The sequence below is a fragment of the Cydia amplana genome, chromosome 9 (genome assembly GCF_948474715.1).
Source record: "Cydia amplana chromosome 9, ilCydAmpl1.1, whole genome shotgun sequence".
Taxonomy (NCBI): domain Eukaryota; kingdom Metazoa; phylum Arthropoda; class Insecta; order Lepidoptera; family Tortricidae; genus Cydia; species Cydia amplana.
Genome location: NC_086077.1, coordinates 151,703 through 172,599, shown reverse-complemented (window position 1 = coordinate 172,599; position 20,897 = coordinate 151,703). Strand labels below are relative to the sequence as shown.

At 39.4% G+C, this 20,897-nt stretch overlaps 2 protein-coding genes across 4 annotated transcripts in view; both read left to right on the top strand.

Moving 5' to 3' along the window:
- Positions 1–258: 258 nt before the first annotated feature.
- LOC134650635 (ecdysone oxidase-like) lies at positions 259–2,768 on the top strand. Of its 2 annotated transcripts, none has more exons than XM_063505568.1 (3): positions 259–396; positions 885–1,018; positions 1,271–2,768. In XM_063505568.1, the coding sequence occupies exons 1-3, from the start codon at positions 273–275 to the stop codon at positions 2,765–2,767; spliced, it is 1,755 nt and encodes a 584-aa protein (XP_063361638.1). In that variant the 5' UTR covers positions 259–272; the 3' UTR covers position 2,768. The 2 variants fall into 2 exon arrangements, with proteins under 2 accessions (XP_063361638.1, XP_063361639.1); XM_063505569.1 differs by lacking the exon at positions 259–396 and adding an exon at positions 624–699.
- A 3,663-nt stretch (positions 2,769–6,431) lies between these two features.
- The window catches only part of LOC134650879 (asialoglycoprotein receptor 1-like), a 34,157-nt gene continuing 19,691 nt past the window's right edge, over positions 6,432–20,897 (top strand). The window contains exons 1-2 of one of the 2 annotated variants that reach the window (XM_063505814.1): positions 6,432–6,498; positions 7,258–7,371. In XM_063505814.1, the coding sequence (XP_063361884.1) occupies positions 6,453–6,498; positions 7,258–7,371 (160 nt within the window). In that variant the 5' untranslated portion in view covers positions 6,432–6,452. Of the gene's footprint in view, positions 6,499–7,254; positions 7,372–20,897 lie in introns of both variants that reach the window. The other variant, XM_063505813.1, reaches the window with a different exon arrangement.

Below are 20,897 nucleotides of genomic sequence, written 5' to 3'. Positions count from 1 at the left end.
TTATTCATGATTTCGAACGTTACTTAGGTAAACAACCTAAATTATATACCTCAAGGATCTGTGGTAAGTAAATCTCGCTAGATGGCGTTAATATCCGTTATATAAATCACACCACCCATTTCCGGGTGCCACATTACTCAGCCGGGACCCAGTCCTTGTTAAATTTACAGTTGCTGATATAGCTGACTCCCCTTCAAACACATAGCCACCTGAATTTAATATTTATAGCAATATAATTAAGTGCTTTCATTTGTCACAGAATTGCCAACGCGATGTGGCCGACATGGATGCGCGCGCGCAACGTGCTAGGGATCGTGCGCGTCGTGCAAGCGATACTGGCGGCGCTGCCCGCCATCTACCTGAGCACGCGTATGCCGCCGCAAGCAATAGTGCTAGGTAAGTAAGCTACGTCCCCATTACGTGTCAGTTAGGGTGGAATCACATCTGTCAGCATCGAGCCGCATTTTATATATGAGAAATCGCTCGTTAGTATGAAGATGCGTACGCATCGGAAAGCTGAAAGCATGCGTACGCATCTTCATACTAACGAGCGATTTCTCATATATAAAATGCGGCTCGATGCTGACAGATGTGATTCCACCCTTACGTGCCCACCACGTGCGCCTCGTGCAAGCGATACTGGCGGCGCTGCCTGCCATCTACTGAGCACGCGTATGCCGCCGCAAGCAATAGTGCTAGGTAAGTAAGCTACGTGCCCATTACGTGCCCACCACGTGCGCGTCGTGCAAGCGATACTGGCGGCGCTGCCCATTTATACATTTGCGGTAGCGGTTCCACACTATATTACTTTCCAATCCGGTACAGAGTTAGCTTAAATGGACTCTAAAACAACTGTAGAGAAATGATTATCTATTTTTCCTCAGATGAAGCCGAGTACGACTTTATAATCGTGGGCGCGGGCACGGCCGGCTGCGTGCTGGCCAATCGACTCTCAGAAGTGGCAGAGTGGCGCGTTCTGCTGATAGAAGCTGGCGGAGACCCACCTGTGGAGTCCCAGGTAGATGCGTGTTTACATAAATATGACACTGGTGGCCAAAATTCTGGCCGGTAGATATACTTGTCCCATGTACCATTACAAGATCACCAATGCACTCCTTGCACTGCAAACTATTACACTGGGTAAACTAATTCAGATTATCGATGTAACTTGATTGAATAAGCTATAACCATGAATATTTCTGTCATAGTCATCTTTCCAAAAGATTCCTTGGGTATTTCATCACCAATTAATAAATCTTTTTGTTTTTAGCTTCCAGGACTATACTACTACATCATCGGGTCCAGATTAGACTGGAATTACCAAACAGTCAACGATGGCTACTCCAGCCAAGCGCACAAGAACAAGAGCATCAAGCTGACGCGCGGCAAGATGCTGGGCGGCTCCAGCAGCGCCAACCTCATGCTGCACGTGCGCGGCAACCCCGAGGACTACAACTCCTGGGCCCGGGACAACCCCGGCTGGGGCTGGGACACCGCGCTCAAGTACTTCATCAAGAGCGAGAACATGAAGGATGATAAAATCATGAACTCCCGCTTCAGAAAGTTCCACGGAACCAGCGGACCGATGGGCGTCACTAGGAAATCTGATCCGGAGAGTAACCAGTTATATTTCAATGCATTCCGAGAGCTGGGATACGAGATATTGTTGGATGCGAATACTGATAAGCAGCTTGTGTTCTCTGAAGGACAGTATATCGTTGCCGACGGCGTGCGCCAGAGTACTGCCACAGCTTTTCTAGGACCAATATCCCATCGACCTAACCTACACGTTCTCAAACATACTCTAGTCACAAAAGTTATCATGGATGGTGCGACCGCTGTGGGGGTCGAAGCTTTAACTGCAGCTGGCAAAACAATAACAATTAAAACTAATAAAGACGTCATTCTATCAGCAGGGGCTATTAACACACCACAAATTCTGATGCTCTCAGGAATTGGTCCAAGAAAGCATCTTAAGGAGTTCGATATTGATGTCATTGCTGATTTACCAGTTGGAGAAAACTTGCACGACCATATTACTGCGCCAGTTTACTTTACAGCTGAACGCAGCGAGCCGGAAGATGCACCACTAGACTTGCATGGCGTAGGCGCTACCATCACTGGATACGTATCCCTTGACAAATCGAAAGCGGTACCGGACTATCAAGTCTCAGCGTACCCTACAGGCTCCGGCAAAGATGCCCTCTGGTACTGTGGAAGCGTATACCATTTAGATGACGAAGTCTGCGATGCTTTAGATAAAGCGCTAGAAGGCTTCAAGAGTCTATTCACCGAGATAAACCTGATCCAGCCTGTTTCACGCGGACACGTGCGTTTACTAAGCAAAGATCCTACACACCCACCGGAAATTTACTTAGGATATTACAAAAACGATACAGATTTAGATATCCACGCGAGAAGCATACAGGATTACTTGCGCGTGTTGAATACAACTAGTCTAAGAGGCGTTGGAGCGAAAGTAGTAGACCTCAAATTAAAAGGATGCACTGGTTTAAGATTCGGTAGTCACGATTATTGGAGATGTTATGCGCGAGAGATAGCGTGTACGGTATGGCATCCAGTGGGGTCGACGGCGATGGGGCTTGTGGTGGACCCGCGGCTGCGCGTGCGCCGGACGGAGCGGCTGCGCGTGGTGGACGCCGGCGTCATGCCCACCATCACCAGCGGGAACACCAACGCGCCCGTGGCGATGATCGCGGAGCACGCTGCAGATATCATCAAGAAAGACCACGGAGTGCCCACTTAGTGCTCTTATACTTATGAAATGAAATTAAATTAAAATCTTTATACATACATACAATCTTTTAATATATTCAAATCTTTGACCGCCCAAGACGTTGACTGACGTGCCACCAACCGTGATTCGCGATGACGCGCTGCGCACGATATGCGTGGCGTCTAAAGCGTTCTAAGATAGGATACGACAGATATGTACCTAGATAAATTATTTATTAGACTATTTACAGACCAGTACAGACACTGGTGTTACCCTAAAGCCGCGTATCCACTAGAGGCAGCCTCAGGTCGAGCGGCTGCCTTTATTAGTGGATACGATACGCAGCTGTGTAAACGCCGGGCATGTTAGCGTACCTTCATCATTATGATGTGAAAAAATTAAAGGAGATTTAAGTCAACCACGTTTTTTTAAGCTAGATAATGACATAATGATGAATTGATGAAAGTTAAGTTCGGTTTCTGTACAACAAAGAAAAACAAAACAAACAATACGCTTAACGCTTGATTTAATCTTTCATTTGCTCCGAACTAAAATTTAGTAATGGAACTAATGGAAATGGCCGGATAATGGAAGCATGATAGATAATTTATGTTCGGTATCACTCCCGAAAAACAATAGAAAAACATTAGTTTGTCAGAAACTTCGTCTCACTTATTTATATTAAATGTATTCAAGCTGAATATTTTCGTTTAATATTTTAACTAGGAAGCCAAAAGCCTGCAAAATAAGCACCGCTCGAGGGCGTTGTTTGCACTAGCGTGAGTAGCGTGTACAAGTTGCCGGCGCAGTGATGGCGTAACGAGCCAACGTCTAAGGCACTAACCACTCTTAACGGACCGGCCATATTCTAGCCAAATTTTATCAAAATCTGACGAAAAATTAAGTACTACAACCACAGAATAAATAATAGTACTAAGTACAGAAGACTCACTCTCTAACAAAACGCGTCTGTTATGATCAGCACAGATATGGCCGCTAGGTGGCGACAGCGCCACGCGCGGCTTATGGCTTTCCCCAAACTTGGGGCCGAACGGATGTACTTTTAGCTACCTGTAGCAAAGCGACGAAATCGCGGAGTGAGACACGCCTGCTACAACAAAATAAAAATCGGCAATGTTTTGGTAGGTAATGTTGAGGAAGTTTATTTATTTATTAGCCTGTTGTGTCCCACTGCTGGGAAAAGGCCTCTCTTTTTTCCATGCGTCTCGTTCCATGGCAATATTATGCCAATCTATCCGAAAGACGTCAAGATCGTGTCGCCATCTCCTTCGAGGTCTGCCGTGACGCCGCCCTATGTTTGACGTCCATTTAGTAGTTTTCTTGGCCCACAAGTCGTTTGGCATACGGCAGATGTGTCCGGCCCAGTCCCATTTAAAGCTTAGCGGCTGTCAGGGCTACGTCAGCTACTTCGGTTTTGGAGCGCAAGATGGAATTTCTGATTCTGTCAGTCAATTTTAAACCAAATTAAAAATCCCCTCTAAATCATGAGGAAGTTTAAGGTAGCAAAAATAACTTGACTTAATCCTGGAGCATCTGGATTCAAGAAAATTCGCTTGTAGAATGACCGACCGCACCGACCAAACGGCCGAGTCAGCGGGAAATGCCTGCACACACATGCAAGTTATACAGTGTGTAAATCCAATACGGGCGAATATTTAAACGGTGGTTAGCATAGGACCTAAAAAGTATATTGAGATAGATTTTACTTAGAAATGCATTGAAAATTATAACCATACAAAATAATTCGGCCCGCAATGTAATACACCACACACGTTACGGGCTACGAGCTTTTTAAAGTAACTGTCAACGCTTGTTGGCAGTTACTATGAAAAGCTCGTATCTCGTAATGTCATTATCATCTTGTTTCTTAATGTTTACAGTACATTACTGCTCGGTACATGTGGAAAAAATTAATCACGGGGTCATAATTAAGTGTAACTTAAAAAAACATCTTAATTAATGATAAGACGGGTAAATTCTATATCTGGTTTAATTTATTGCCCGTATTTGACTTACACACTGTATAATACGACACGCTGCGTTTTCAAACAAACAGTTTTTCCCCGTGCAGCGATTTTCCCTGTTCGCTACGCCCGGAATAAAAATACCTCCTACAAAGCCAGTTATTTACAAAAGGGGTTACAAAAGCGGTTCCAACAGAGTTATTAAGAGCCAACAGGAGTGGTCATTTCTCCATACAAACGTACTCGACTGTTTCCTCCGTGGGTTTTGAAGCTAGAGCAATGATTTTTTCAACACAGATTAATATTGTCAATATCTGTGTCGGACCGTTTTGCTTTTTTTGATATTTTTGTTTTTTAAGGCGCCCTTCAAAAATGGCCAAAATGGCCTAATTGACTATGCCGCAATGAGAGGCGCGCTATTCAAAACTTATATCAATTAGCCAAAAAAGCAAAACGGTCCGACACAGATAATGTCATAATCATTTAGATTTCCAAATTTGGTTACGATTGGTTAAGTTTTGGAGGAGGAAACAGTCGAGTACGAAACCTCGATTTTTGAGATTTTTACGCAGGATTTTTCGCCTTGTCCTTATCGCACTATTTTAGGAGCCGCTTCCGTTAGCGAGACGGGTATATTTACCTAAAATATTTAAATCTCAGCTCCAGTTGGCTCTTAAATCTCGGGCACTATAAAATAATCTAGCTTCCGTGTTTATTTTTATAGCATTTACCTTAACCATTCAATATAATACTACAATTTTGCGTTCGCTTTCTCTTAATTAAATAATATTGATAAGTTAAACCCAAGTTCAGACGCCATTAAAGATCTGATCACGCATAACAGCCGTAAGAGCCATTAGGAAACGCATTCAATTATCTACCATATTCGTGTGCAACAAGCTCCAAATTCAAACTGTCGTTATTTTTCAATTATTATATACACAGTGGGTCAGCGATAACCTTTGCCCTGTGTGATTAATTTTGATAATGCACAGTTTAACTATTAGCCAGTCAGTTCTAGCCACTGCTGTGAGCTATCAAGCAGATTCGACGGGTTCTTAGTTCTTAGCGGTGTAAGTCTATCAATACCTATACAGAGTGGGTCCTATCAAACGAGCAAAAAAAAAACATTTAGGTACTAAGCCAATAGCGATATAATATTTTTTACACGACTGCCCAAAAAAAGAGTGTATTGTTAAACATTTTTACTTTCTTTTACTTTACATTCAAGATTATAAAAATAATTCTTATTTAAATAAAATACTCACTTATTGTTAGAACAATTTAACGGCTGTATAATTCAGTGCCCCACCATTTACATCAACATTCGTAACAATTCATAAAATAAGTATAGATCGTATAATTTAGTATTTTCTACGTATTTACAATTTACATAACCTTAGACAGCAAATTACCCAAATAATTTTTAAGGAGCTTCCCTGTTCTGCCCAATGTTCTTAATTAAGGACACTCCTGTTTCGGATGTTCTAGACATGATTCAATATTTTTAGTGTTCCGTACAAAACTTTGTTCACGGAACTTATGGGATCACTTCGGTCTTGTCTTTATTGAAAACACTGCGTTAAAACGAGGAGATACTATACAATAAAGAACCAGCTGTTAAATTTTCTCGTTGCAGGCTCCACTCTGTATTAAGTTTTACCAAAGTATAGAAGTGATTTGAGTGCAATAAGTTGTGAAAATTATCGACATTGAATTCAAGAGTTAAAATGAGGGTGATAGCATTGTTTCTGCTGGTGGCTGCAACTTCTCTCGGTGAGTAATGAACTGATAATATTGGTTGAATATGTATTTTGAGGGCTCGGATTTTTCACGGCAAAACAAAACACTATCGGAATCTAGCCAGTGATAGAAACATTATTTTATCGATATCGATAATTCAGTACTAGAAGAAAATACGTCACCAAATAAAATAAATATGTAATAAAAACATTTGTATGAAGGACATTAGACACAGACGCAATTTCTTCTTCAAAATCTACGTCAGTACACCCAGCAGCACATGACATTTTATTTGTGTAATAGTGATAGGAGTAGATAATCATTAGCTTTTCAACATTCTCTGGGAGTAAACAGTTTCGTTTATCACAGTAGGGTTGGGGCGAAAAAAAAATTTTTCCCCCACTTCATGTGTATGGGAGGTACCCCAAAAAACATTTTTTTTTAGATTTTATTGTACCACTTTTTCGGCGTGGAAAATATACATACTCATACCAAATTTCAGCGTTGTAGCACTAACGGTCACTGAGATTATCCGCGGACGGACGGACGGACAGACATGGCGAAACTATAAGGGTTCCCAATTGACTACGAAACCCTAAAAATGTATTGAGGCAATACCTGTCATATACTCTAGTAATACTCGATATCGATAAAATAATATTTCAAGCACTGGCTAGATTACGCTAGTGTTTTGTTTTGCCGTGAAAAATCCGAGCTCTGTGTAGTGTATTACATTTTGTGTGTGTGTTAAGCACACGCTAAGTTAACTAACTGGGTTACCTATCGCAGTAGAATGCAAGCGGTACCGCAGCGACTACGTGGACTACCCGGACGCAGGCGGCTGGCTCAAGCTGCACCGTGTACCTGCTAGCTGGCATGACGCCCGTCTACGGTGCCATCTCGAAGGTAAGCTACTACAGTATTGATGTACTCTACGTGTACTACCCGAACGCGAAGTGTAAAAAATTATACACTTAAGACTTCCTCAAGAATATAGGTGAAAATGAAAACCGCATGAAAATCCGTTGAGTAGTTTTTGAGTTTATCGCGAACATACATTCACACAAACCGACAGACGCGTTTGTTTTATACTTTAGGTAGGACCTTTAGGTGATTATGAATAGGTATGAGTTTGTCCTGCTGAATTAATATTAATTCTGTGGAGCAAAGTTTCGATGCTTCCATGCCTCAACGACGACCTCTTGGTCTATTCGAACTTATATTACCTATAATCTCTACTTTACATTACTGACATGTTGTAACTTGATCGACTTGCCGTGCATCTCTGGCGCATCAACAAGCGTTATTCGTGTCTGGAGGTCGATTCTGTGTTAACGATTTGTTACGGTTTCGAAATGGTTTCGATACATTTTCGATACGACCTTGACTATCGTCTTATACCCTTAACCAATTGTTAAATCAGAATCAAGCTCTATTAGGGTGTATCATAAGTATGAAAAATAAATCAAATTGAGATACCGGTGCAAGACTTTGCTATATGCATTTCTAGACAGCTGCCTGATAAAAAGTCTATTACTTTATAAAAAAAAGAAACGCTTAATTTTAACTAAAGTGTCATTCAATAGAACTTGCTAACTATGTAAACAAACCGCCATACTAAAATTGACATTGAATGTCAAATTACTAGTAACTTTTGTTTACATAGTTCGCAAGTTCTATTGAATGACACTTTAGGTATATATATTTTAATGCAATAGCTAATTAACCTAAGCTTCATTTGACTCCATACATAAATAAAAAAACATAACTAAGGTTTACCGGGATACATGCGACTTAGCATAATTATTACCTTTTCGTCTCTATTATAGAATACTTGTTTTAGGTGCAATGCGTCCAAGCCAATGTGCCGCCGGAAAGTTTCCAAAACTGTAAATTCTCACTTGGAAAAATTTCGGATCTTCTCTTATTTTTGTATCAAAATTTTCCATATCCAGGATAAAAAAATATTTGTTTCCTGTGAAGTTACCGAGAACTTTCCTGTCACTTTTGGAAACTTACCGCAACATGCAACACGCGCACGCGCAGGACGCGCTTTCATCGCCGTGCAGTGTGCGAAGCCTTTGGAGTTTTAAACTTCGACTCCAAGTGTCTTAAATTCTGCCTTCTGGTGATGACGCCTCCGCAGCCGCCTCGGTGGTGTTGGCGGCGGCGGCGGTGGTGGTGGCGCCTCCCGGGACGACCTGAGACAAGATGCCCTTGTCCTCAGGGTCCCACAGCACGGGCGCGTAGAAACAGAGGCTCAGCCACAGCACGATCATGCAGATTATTGAGCTCGCGATTGAGTAAATTATCTATAACAATATTACAATGATAATAGATTCAATTAGCATTTGACTTATAACCAAAAAGGTTTACCAAGGTTGTTTTAATTGAAATATTAATAATTCACTTTTTACCAGGGTAACATTTCAAAAATGACGATTTAATGATTTAATGTCAGTCTTACTCATCGAAATGTTTGAAGTGCCGTATGTGGGAAATATAATACTCGTATATCCCTTAGCCTGGTAAAGGGTTAACTTTATTTGTTAATTACTAATTCAATTCGTTCAATATTTTTATTTCGCATAAAAAATCCATATTATTTTTAGTACTAAAAGGCTTAACAAAACTTTGTTAGTGATAAAAATATAATATTTCAATGTTGATAAAATCATGCATAAATGTGAGATTACGAAAAACTGAAGGTTTATTGGTTTGTTAACATTATTTCCAATTTGTATTGAACCTCACTTTTATGTCCGTGTATGTTCGACTCCACTACAGTAAGTACCTAGGTCTAAACAGGAGCGGTCGCGCAACATAATACTGTCTGTCGCTCTCTTAGGTACTAATACAAAACAGTGATAAAAGACGGGCAAGATACTGTCGCACCGCTCCTGTGCTAAGCTCCTTACAGGTCTCATTTCTCAGCCGATTCATGTGAAAATTTGTGATTGTATGTTTTTAATGTCGATTGAGTTTTTGAATATTTTTGATGATGTCACCTGCTTCTTGAGCGCGACCTTAGCCGTCTTGCTGACCATGGCGCTGGGCGTGTGCTCGAACGGCAGGCAGAAGCCCAGCCCCGTGCCCAGCCCCACGCCCAGCGCCACCAGGTTCCGCCGCCCCGGCCACTTGCCCTGCCCCGTCATTGCCTGTAACAGACCATTAACATCAATATTGCAGACTATGGCACAATCAATTACATTAACGTATTTATATAACGAAAAATCATCCGACAAATGTATTATTTCTTAAGGAATTTACGGTTCGGATGTTACATCATGTTTGAATGTGATGGATGTTTGGATCTATGCAATAAGTTCAATCTAAGTTACAACTCTTTGGCTATGCCGGGCCGAACTGCACGTTAGACGCGGCGGCGCCGGCGTAGAGCTAATTTTTTCATTTAGGTATTACCTAAGGTACTAAAAACTCCAATTATTGACCGGATTTCTATTGCAAAAGTGAGCAAGGCTTTCCAGCATAACAAGCACGCTATGTCAGCGTGTTGGAAAAGATGTTTTAATGTTCTACTCTACCGAACTCGTCATTGTAAGAGCTTATATCGCTTGGTTCTGATGCTGGACCTGATTGTAGACTCTTCCTCATCAATAACCGGGTCGCACCGCGCCGAGCCGATAAATAGCGGGGCGCACGTCTACTGCACGTCAACTGCAACGTCGGCGTGAAGTTCCCATACAAGTTGCAGTCGGGATGCAGTCCGTCTGGAACTCTGGACCGGCTCTAAGGCATGATAGAAGAAACCCAAAAGGCCAGTTCTTTGCAGTAAGCAGTTAAGCACAGCTTTGAACTATGAAATTTCCCTTACATTATATTTAGAGAAAGTTTTAACACACAAGATGGCTTCACCTTACCATAGCCAACATAAGAGGCATGAGGCAAGCCTGCGCCGCCATGCCCGTCATGATGCTCCCGAGCACCACGGACGCGAGCACCACGAGGAAGATGCCCCCGTTCCAGGGCATGCCCGTGATGGCGTCGCCGCCGCTGTAGGGCAGCCCGTCGGCGAGGCCCGTCTTGAAGATGGCTTTATATATTATTGAACCGGCGCCTGTAAAACACAATGTAATAAAATGAATTGGCCGTGGAATTTGAATCAATAACGTTACAAATTAGAGTTGAATTTGCTTTTCTTTTCAACTTTGTGAACGCTTTATGTCATAAACAAAAACGTTACTGGCAACGCCTGGGTCCCGGGCGTAAGCGAGCTAATGTAAACCTTACTTGAAAGTGTGAAGGTTACTACTACAGCGTACGTCATAACACCTTAGATAGTTGTCCATGGCACTGTGGGCACGACTGGTGACGACGACTTTAGGTCAGTTTAGGTGTTCTTGGCATTCAAAAGGTTCATAATTGATGCATGTTTCATTGATGATAATTAGTAGGTACTAGTAATAGGAATTTAGGACCATGGGACGATAGAAAGTATCTACATTATTAATATTATTATCTTTTAGCTATTTTACACGGCTATATTCGAACTTTAAGATACGTCAAATACTAGAGATTGAAACGATATGGATTGGATATGTCACTGTCAAACAAGTGTCAAAAGTGACGCGTTTGTTTCATGAAGTTATATTTTTTAAACTGGAGCGAGTTGTCACTTTTTTTGCCATACTAATTTGAACCTTATCACCGAGACAGAAAGTTGTTCGTACCAGACTAGAGAAAACGGTCCACTTGAGATAGAAAAACCCGAGCCCTGTGTCTCACTCGCACATGTTGCCAATGTTAAAAAGATACCATTATGGTAGAAATTATATCAATAAACTACTGAATGTAATTACCTTCTTATACAATTTTAGTGATATATTCAGACTACAGTTCTGATATCTTTTAAGTAATTTGTAAATAATTATGATGCCAATATTATTAACTGATTAAACCAAGCGCATACACAGCAAAAAAAAAACTAAATTTTAGTATGGTAGAAGTTGTAGTAACTTTAAATATTAATTGGTATCCCCAACTTGATGACATTTCTTCAAAACACGTGAATGCGAAATTTCTTAAAAATTGTGAAGAAATGTTGTGTTAAAGGTTGTTGGAGTGAAATAATTGCTAATTGTGGAATATTGTTTCACAAGAAAGCCACAATTATTACATTTTACTATAAAAATACAAGACAACATTGTCGAACTCATTAGGGTGACTATGATGTCGGCACGTTTTAAATCGGTCTCACAGAATTCTTATTAGTTATTATTAACGTAGGTAATGTAAAAGTAAGTTTAACATAATAGGTACCTTATGTCTTTATTTCGGCATGTTTAATTTAAGATTTGTTGTAGAACAATTGAAGGGATGTTTACAAAAACAACCTAACTGCTTAGACCGGTTGACACTTTTTTAAGAACATTGTTATTCGTTTCAGGTGTCAACCAGTGTAGTCAGGTATGTTGTTTTTGTAAACATCCCTTCAATTGCCAAAATTTAAAACCAAAGTGCTTAACTCCTTAAACATTACAGACTCTCATTTATACATAATATTTTGTTAGGTGTGTTAAACTGTTTATATATGACATCGATTCTTTATAGGTAGGACACATTTTCGTCAATAGAAAAAAGGCACCAACTTTAAAAAAAACGTCATATTTGCTAAACAGATCTTCAATGACGCTTATACTTAAAAAAACTGAAGTGGACAAAAGGGAAGCCTACCTTTATGAACATACCATGAGTGAGTGCGAAAGAGGCCGACTACAAATGAAAAAAAAAAACCTGACCACTTAAAATTTCACTTTATTTAGAAAATGACACACCCTACTGATATATTCCATGTTATCCTAATATCCCACATACAGATGTCTTATGGTCACCCTAATTAGAACGAGATGCAGGGCTCTAGTTTGACTTCTCATGTGGACACACTTTTTGGTCAATGTACTCGATCCAGTTTATTAACTCTAAATCCGTGGTTTGTTTGAAGAAACGTCACTTTTGACACATGTTTGACACTGACATATCCATTCCATATCATTTCAATCTCTAGTATTTGACGTATCTTAAAGTTCGAATATGGCCGACAGTCGTTACTATATTCAGGCTGGGAACGACAATTGTATGAAGACGAGATTTTTATGATTTCAGACCTCTAACCTAGAAATGTCAGCCAGTATTTGGTATTTGTGTCGGCGGCCCATCGTAAAGTTCCTGTGTACTGTTTTGTCACATTAAACCAAGGGAATACGTATAGGTTTGTTAGGTTTCTTCAGATGGCCGAAGGGGAAACTGCCCTGAAATAGGCTTCCTTGACTCAGGAAAGGAGACAATGATTTTCACATTTCCCTTGGAATTTCGTGATGTGCAACTACAATAGGCCGCCGACATAAAATGGGTCTCTATTGTTTCCCAAATAGTTTTAAGCCATAATGTATTGTTTGCTCGCATTTTCGTTAGTCATAATTCATTTGTTTCAGAAACGCGTCACTTTTCAGGATTGTCATAAACTCATAAAACAAACCTAACCTAACCTAATATCTATAGGATAACCTAACGGAAATCCTGAAATGTTAACGGTTTCAGTTTTATGACTAATGATAATATGACAAACATTACTTACATTATGACTTAAAACTTTATGGGAAACAACGGGACCCCACATAAAAATGTATCGATCATAAAAAGGTAAACACGCACCGAAAACTAGGAACAGCGAATAATCGGTATTCTTATCCACAAACTTCCAGAACAATATTCCAGACTCTACTTTCATCGGCGGCAAATCTCTGTGTTCTGAAAAAGGATATGGAATTATGGATATTTGTACTAGGTACTTAACCCGTCGTTCATATCATTTGGTGTAGGTATCTATAGTTAATACGGATGTTAGTGTCCCTGCCCACTTTTGAGAACCCCTAATTGTTCTGATACTGTAGTTACAGTTGGTGTTGATAGGAACTCGAGTCTTTTAACTCTAAATTTGTAGAACTCTACTCGTTTTTACATGGGTCCATAACCCAAGAACAAATATTTGCGATAAACACACAATTAAATTCAAATAACACTTACTTTCGACTGTCCATACTTTGAAGAAATTAAACGATTTTGGCAGAAAATGTAAAAGCACAACGAATATAGCAGCTGTGGTGGCGTCCTTTATTCTGGAATAAATCATTTGGTTAAAAATAGCCTGATAAGGCAATTATTCTTAATCTAACTGTAATAGATTGCCTTATTTGAAAAGTTGGCCCAGTCGATGGTTGCCTAGATTTTAGATGTAAATTTAAATCTAGGCAACCGTGGATTGGACCACTACATTTGAAATGTAGCACGAATACGCATACGATTAATTTAATAAAAACAACATTGCTAATATTGCTATTGGTTGACTCCCGCGCGCCTTCTCTTATCTTTGCTCATCTTCACCTTAGCCAAGCCAACTGGGGGCTTCTGAATTTTTTTTAACCAGGGTGGATCGTAGGTCCGTGAGATAGGTACTTACCCGCACAAGTCTGGGGCTTCCCCGCCGTACTGACGGAAGGTGGCCCAGCCCATCTTCAGCCAAGGGGACCAGCGGGTGAAGAAACACACTAAGATAAGAACCAGGTAAAACGTGGAAACCTGCAATAAAGATACCCCAAAACGTATTAGTGTCGGGCCATGCTTAAGTTTTCATGTAGTGTTGTGAATTTAAGCTTCGAAGCGTAAACTACAAGACTCGAGTCGCGACTTCTGAGTTTAGAAGCCTCGAACCTTAAAGCCTCGACCATATAAGCCTCAACTTAATAGTTACGCGTTGCTGTTTACGAGCACAGAAACCTCGAGTCTTTAGGCCTCAAGCTTTAAAGCCTCCTAAGCTTTGAAGGTTTAAGTCTATAAGGTTTGTAGCACTTAAGTCTTAAGGCGACAGTAGAGGTGGGTAAATTTTCAGATTCTGTCAATTTACCCCATTTCACACACAAGCGCACTTCACGCACACTACCTCACTTTACTGGGACAGGTCATTGACCCATCAAGTTTTTTTAAGATAGCGTTTTGAGTTTAGTGATAACCACTGACCTCTTTTGAGGAACAGAAACTGTAAAAACGTTCCATTGAAAGAAGAAAGAGAAACAATACATTAAATCTTGCTCTCCTTGTCTGTTCATGTCACACGTGACGTATTTAAATTCTAATTTAATTCATTTGATTGTTAACTATTTTCTGCATATTACGGCTTTGTCGAGATACGCGTTTTGTAAAGTTATAAATAAATAAATAAAATAAAAATAAAAAGCCTTTTAATTCCTTATTTGAAGTACATAATTTTGCATGCATTCATTATTAGTTATTTTATCAACAGTTAAATTATCACTTAGGTATATCATTTGTTAATATAATGAAAATTAAATTAAAAAATTATTTACTATTATCTATTAATCTAAATTATGTAAGGACCCCTCTTAGGGTGAAGGCCTCCTCCAGTTGTCTCCATTTGTCTCTATCTTGCGCCTCATGTCTCCATCTTTGTAAAGTTAAGTTAAACCGAATAAACCCAGATGTCATTAAGTCAGATGTAAAATTTTATTTACTACTCTATACGGTTATTCATAAGGCGAAAAATCAATTCAATTAGAAATTTAAATAAATAAAGTTTCGGCAGGGTGGAAATTTATTTAAGGCGGACAAAATAAAATTTAAAAATATATGTCGGCTGATGTACCCCTAAGATCTTTACAGATTTACTTGTACGAGTATCGTATATTCGCTATTTATTTTGCTATTAAATTTATAAAATTAAAATAAATAATTAAATATTATACTGGCATTCCACCGCTATTATTTCAGTGCTGAACTGATTATCTTCGATCGTAGCCTTGATGATGTAGTTGTACTTACACTTACGGCGGTAGGAGCGGCAATGAACCCCGCGCAGCGTAGAACGAGAGGTGCGTTGGGGTAAGTGCATATACATATAATTCTTCGTGCGTCTGTCTGTCTGTCCGTCCGTCTGTCACAGTCTATTTTCTCCGAAACTACTGGACCAATTCAGTTGAAATTTGGCACACATATGTAAATTTGGCACACTAATGTAAATTTGTGACCCAAAGATGGACGTGTAACGTAAATAAAATTTATTTTAGAGAATTTGAAATACGGCAGCCATTTTTGGGGGGGGGGGGGGGGGTAAATGAAAAAATTAAAAAATAATATTTTTTAAACTATATAGTGTTACATATCAAATAAAAGAGCTCATTGTAAGAATCTCAAATAATTTTTTTTTTATAATTTTAGGATTAATAGTTCAGCAGTTATTCATGAAAATAGGCAAAAAATGATCATTCTCCGCCCACCTTCTCCGAAACTACTGGATCTAAAATTTTGAAAAAAATACACAAAGTAGTTCTTTACCTATATATGTCAGGAAAATCTATAAGAAATGTGCAGTCAAGCGTGAGACGGACTTAATATACGGAACCCTTGGAATGCGAGTCCGACTCGCACTTGTTTTTGTTTAGCACTTATTAGGTTTAAGGAGTTTTATGAGTGAAAAAAGAAGTTTTTTGTTTTATGTGCCCGCGTTATTGCCGATCGATTGAGTTTTAAACGATAATTAGACAAAAAAACTTGTTTTTCACCCAACGAATGTAGATCCCCATGACACTTCTTCCAAGTCGCCTTTGGATAGGCTTAATTTTAAAAATAATTGAAATAATGTTCTATATCATACTTGCAAAAAAAATCTAAAAATAATTTACGTGGCCAATGCTTATTATTAGTAAATATCTTATAATTTAATATCTGATATATCACACGATACAAAAAATGGCCGCAAAGTTAAAAGTTCATTTATTTACGTTACTAGTCCATCTTTGGATCACCGACTCTTTGTCATATGTGACAAAATGTGTACCAAATTTCAATTGAATTAGTCTATTAGGGGCAGACACACGAGTGATCTTAAAAGGGATTTTTTTCTTGAATGATTTGTATGCACTTACCCCAACGCACCTCACGTTCCACGCGGCGCAGCATAATCAGTAAGTACCTAATAATTAATGTCCGACCGAAACACAAATTTCTGTATATATAAATATTGTTGTCCTACTTGCTCCCCAACTTTTGGTCTTTGTCACATAGTTTAGTTTCATAATACGAAGTACTATTTCGTATGTTTCGGCCAGGCCGAAAGATTCGGCCGTTTTTTGGCCGAAACCGAAATTACGGCCGAAACATGATTTTATGGCCGAAACTGGCCGAAACCGAAACCGAATCTTCGATCGGACACTACTAATAATCACAATGGTCTTAAGTACCACAGACCCTACTGTCGCTTAAGTCCTTTATGACAATCTCTGCCTATTAGAACTTATAAAAAAAAAAGAAACCGAGTAATTATATCCAACTACCGAACCTGCTTACAAATTTTCTCGAGATATTTGAGAAATGTGATATGCAAAGGAGAACATTCGAACAAACGAAAGTATTTTTGCCCAAGCTGAAACGGAGACCTTCGCCTACGCTCGGTCAGTGATGGTTTAGGTACAGTCAGCTGCAGGTCACCCCTGCATAGAAGATTGTATGCAGGGGTGGTACCTTTTCTCTGCAGCTGACTGTACACCTATAAAAAATAGTTGTACCTGCTGCAATTTTATACCGGTACCGTACTTTATATTTCAACAGGTACAGGTACAGGCACATAGTACCTTCAAAACGAAGCGGTATTGATAAATAATAACGGTACCGTACAGCCTATAAATAATAATAATAATTCAGCCTATATACAGGGTGGTCCAAACCTTGACGTCCAAAAATTTTTTTTTAGATTCCTCACGTCGTGGGCTATCAGAATATACCCCATGTATGTTAGTCGATTTTTCGTAGTTATCGAGTTATGATTTTTTTTTACTTTTAACTTTTCTTATGAAATTCCGGGGTTCCCATACAGAGTGGCTAAAAAATAACTGCATTTCCGTTGCCAGGGAGGTTTTGGGATTATACTGAGCAACTTTTACAATGGGGCCAACCTCGAAACCGCGAAAAAAAATTACCCTTCCATAGAAAATGGACTAGCCAAAATGCATAAAAAACCAATTTTTTTTTCGCGATTTCGGGGTTGGTCCGATAATAAAAGTTGCTCAGTATAATCCCAACACCTCCCTGGCAACGGAATGCAGTTATTTTTCAGCCACTCTGTATGGGAACCCCGGAATTTCATAGGAAAAGTTAAAAGCTTAAAAAATCATAACATGAAAACTACGAAAAAACATACATATGGGGTACATTCTGATAGCCCACGATTTTTGGACGTCAAGGTTTGGACCACCCTGTATAGACAATAATCTCAACGCTAGCCCAATGCGGATTGGGGACTTCACACACAGCTTTGAATTTCTTCGCAAATGTATCCACTACGAGTATGCAGGTTTCCTCACGATGTTTCCTCCTTCACCGAAAAGCTAGTGGTAAATATCAAATGATATTTCGTACATAAGTTCCGAAAAACTCATTGGTACGAGCCACGATACCAATGAGTTTTTCCTTACCGCTTATACCGTAAAGAAATAATGCAGTCTCTGCTTTGCACGATTATTGTGTGGACATAATTCTTATAATCACCGAAACATACATACCTCTACGCACAGAATGTCATTGAAATAAAACATTGTTTTTTATAGTAAATTTATATAACATTCGATTTATACACATAACAATAAGCAGGCCGGGCCGCAGCGATATTGGCCTGTAAGCTTTATCTCGGTCTCCAAATCCGCAAAACTCGCTGGTACTAAATGCTGATCTTGCCGTTATTAATTATCTTGATTCTTGAAGATTATCAGAACAGCACGTTACGTAATCGCATACATAGACGGAACGAACGTCAACAAAGTAGGTGTAGACACTGCAAGTCTTTAGGTATTAAACGAATTACGCTTCGTATTAATAGATACTTCGATACTTCGATTTAAATGAACATATAATATTCTCTAACATAAATACAAGATTACAATTAATTGACATCAAAAGTCATTGACGTACAGAAGTCATATACATTTTTATAATGACGCAAAATTGATACCAGCATAATGAAAATCAATCCCAATCAGTAAAACGAGTCTTTAAACTTTTTTTCATTTTAAGCGGGTTTTGAAGGAACAAGTTACTTAAATTCGATTGTAATCGTATTGTTTTAGGATAATTTACTGCTGTTTTCGACCGTTACGACCCGTGAATAACAACAACTCACATTTAAAATTTGACTCGAGCTCGACGTGATTATATTTATTTACCCTATTGTATGAAATACAATTTATCTACTGGTATACATTTTCGTATGCGTATATGATGAAATGTCTATAAAAATGTCAAAAACGAGCTACAACGACGTACACGTCTGCTTCGATGCAAGGCCAACGGCCATCTGACTCGAAGAAGAGTTTTGAGTGATGTCGTCAATGTATGGAAATTATACGAAAGTTTACATTTGGGATTGAATTTCTGTGTTGTATTTGTGAGTAAAAATATAAGTAGATAATAATTTGGTAGTTTAGTTATCTAGCCTTCAAAATCCCACAACAACTCAATTACTGTCAAAGACAAAACTGTAATGCGTCTTGCTCAAACGGAACTCCATATTTTGATTTTTGGACAGTTTTAGTGTTGATTTGTAGAGAATTACAGCAAATAAAAAATATTATGGCGTGAAGATCCGGTACACGGCTTCTTCGTGAACAGATTTACGTATAATTTAATGCAGGTATTAATCATTCATTGAACAAATTGATTGCACAAAGTGAGGTCTAAATCGAAAACGTCATATACCGTCCCCTTAAAAGCTTTTAACAAATTAGATTAATCTATGCCATATTTGATAGTTATACAGGGTCACAGGGCGGACACGCCATACATCAAAAATGATTTGCGTTTATATGTGTGCGCGGCACGTCTGTACACGCGTCATTGTGTATGTGTGCGTAAGTCGCTCTACTGAGAGCATGCCAGAAGTCCGTCAGATTCATGTCGCACCCAGTCGCGGGGCAAGGTAATGCGAGTCGGGGCGGGGCGGTGCGTGGCCGTTCTGTATGATAATACTATTACTTATTCTGTGACAGGGTGCCCGTGAGGAACCCGAGAGATTTTAACAGCATAATCCTGAGGTCGTTAGAAGTAAAAAAACCGGCCAAGTGCGAGTCGGACTCGCCCACTCAGGGTTTCGTACTTTTTAGTATTTGTTGTTGTAGCGGCAACAGAAATACATCACCTGTGAAAATTTCAGCTATTAAAATATTATTAAATTTAAATTTATTTGGGTTCATGAGATACAGCCTGGTGATGTGACGGACGGACGGATGGACAGCGGAGTCTTAGTAATAGAGTCCCGTTTTTACCCTTTGGGTACGGAACCCTAAAAACTAGGTAGACTGCCATACCGGACACCGTCAAAAAAATAAATACACAATAATACTTTCTGCCTATAACGCTCGTTGTTAGAGCTCTTAACGCTTGATTCAGGCCTTCGCCTTCGAGGTTCGGGGGCTTGAGCTTTCAATAGGCCCGAGTTTTTATAGCTTGAGCTTTCTATGAAGCCCGAGTCTGAAAGACTTACTCTTAAGAGCTCATAAAAAGCTTGAGTCGTTAAGGTTCTGAACCGTTTCTGAGCTCAAACCTTTAACGCTTGAGTCTTCAAAGCTTGAACCTTCATGGTTTGAAAGTCTTTAAGGTTTAAAAGTCTTCAAGACTAGTCTTTTAACAACACTCTAGTTCAGTGGTTCCTAACCTGGGGGTAATTACCCCCGTAGGGGTAATACTGGTATTTTACGGGGGTAATAAACTAACGTAATATAACAATACAACAAACGTACACGTTTTAATTTTGATTACCATTGGGAGGAGGGGTAAAATCAGGCTCCCTAGTTAGTCATACGGGTGACCGGACTGAAAAGGTTAGGAACCACTGCTCTAGTTTCATGCCCAGCGCTACGTCAAGTATGACTTTCCGAACAGACTCTAATCGTTTTTTGGTGATGATTTATATTAATTAATTATAATGAGAATGGTGCGAAGATATGTATTTTTTGTCCTGCTGGGATCCAAATCAACACGCGTGCGCGAATTGCGGCTTCGCTCGCGATTCACGCACATAGTCTGGAGGGGGCTATAGGTGTGCATCCACCTAATGCAGTAATATTAGGCAACTGCGGTGTGGATGCACCCTAAAATAGTTTCAAGGAATTACCATTTCATGTTTAGTCCAGGGTCCAAGATCCTTTTTATTTTTGGCGAAAGCTTTTTCTAATTTTTCTATGCTTATAGCACTCATTGGTTTGTCTGCCGCCAACCTACCAGAAAAGGCCACTCATTACTTACAAGCAAAGTTACAGCTGTGTGCAATATAATACTAAAGATCAATCATCATATTCAATTCATCATATTAATCATATTAGATATCTCGTAAGGAATAGGTTCCTTCTTACTAT

Bases quoted from the DNA above. Each gene is read 5' to 3' on its own strand.
- LOC134650635 (XM_063505568.1), top strand. From the start codon at position 273: ATGTGGCCGACATGGATGCGCGCGCGCAACGTGCTAGGGATCGTGCGC. The intron at 397-884 runs GTAAGTAAGCTA...ATTTTTCCTCAG, and splicing joins GCCGCAAGCAATAGTGCTAG to ATGAAGCCGAGTACGACTTT. The intron at 1,019-1,270 runs GTAGATGCGTGT...TTTTGTTTTTAG, and splicing joins ACCCACCTGTGGAGTCCCAG to CTTCCAGGACTATACTACTA.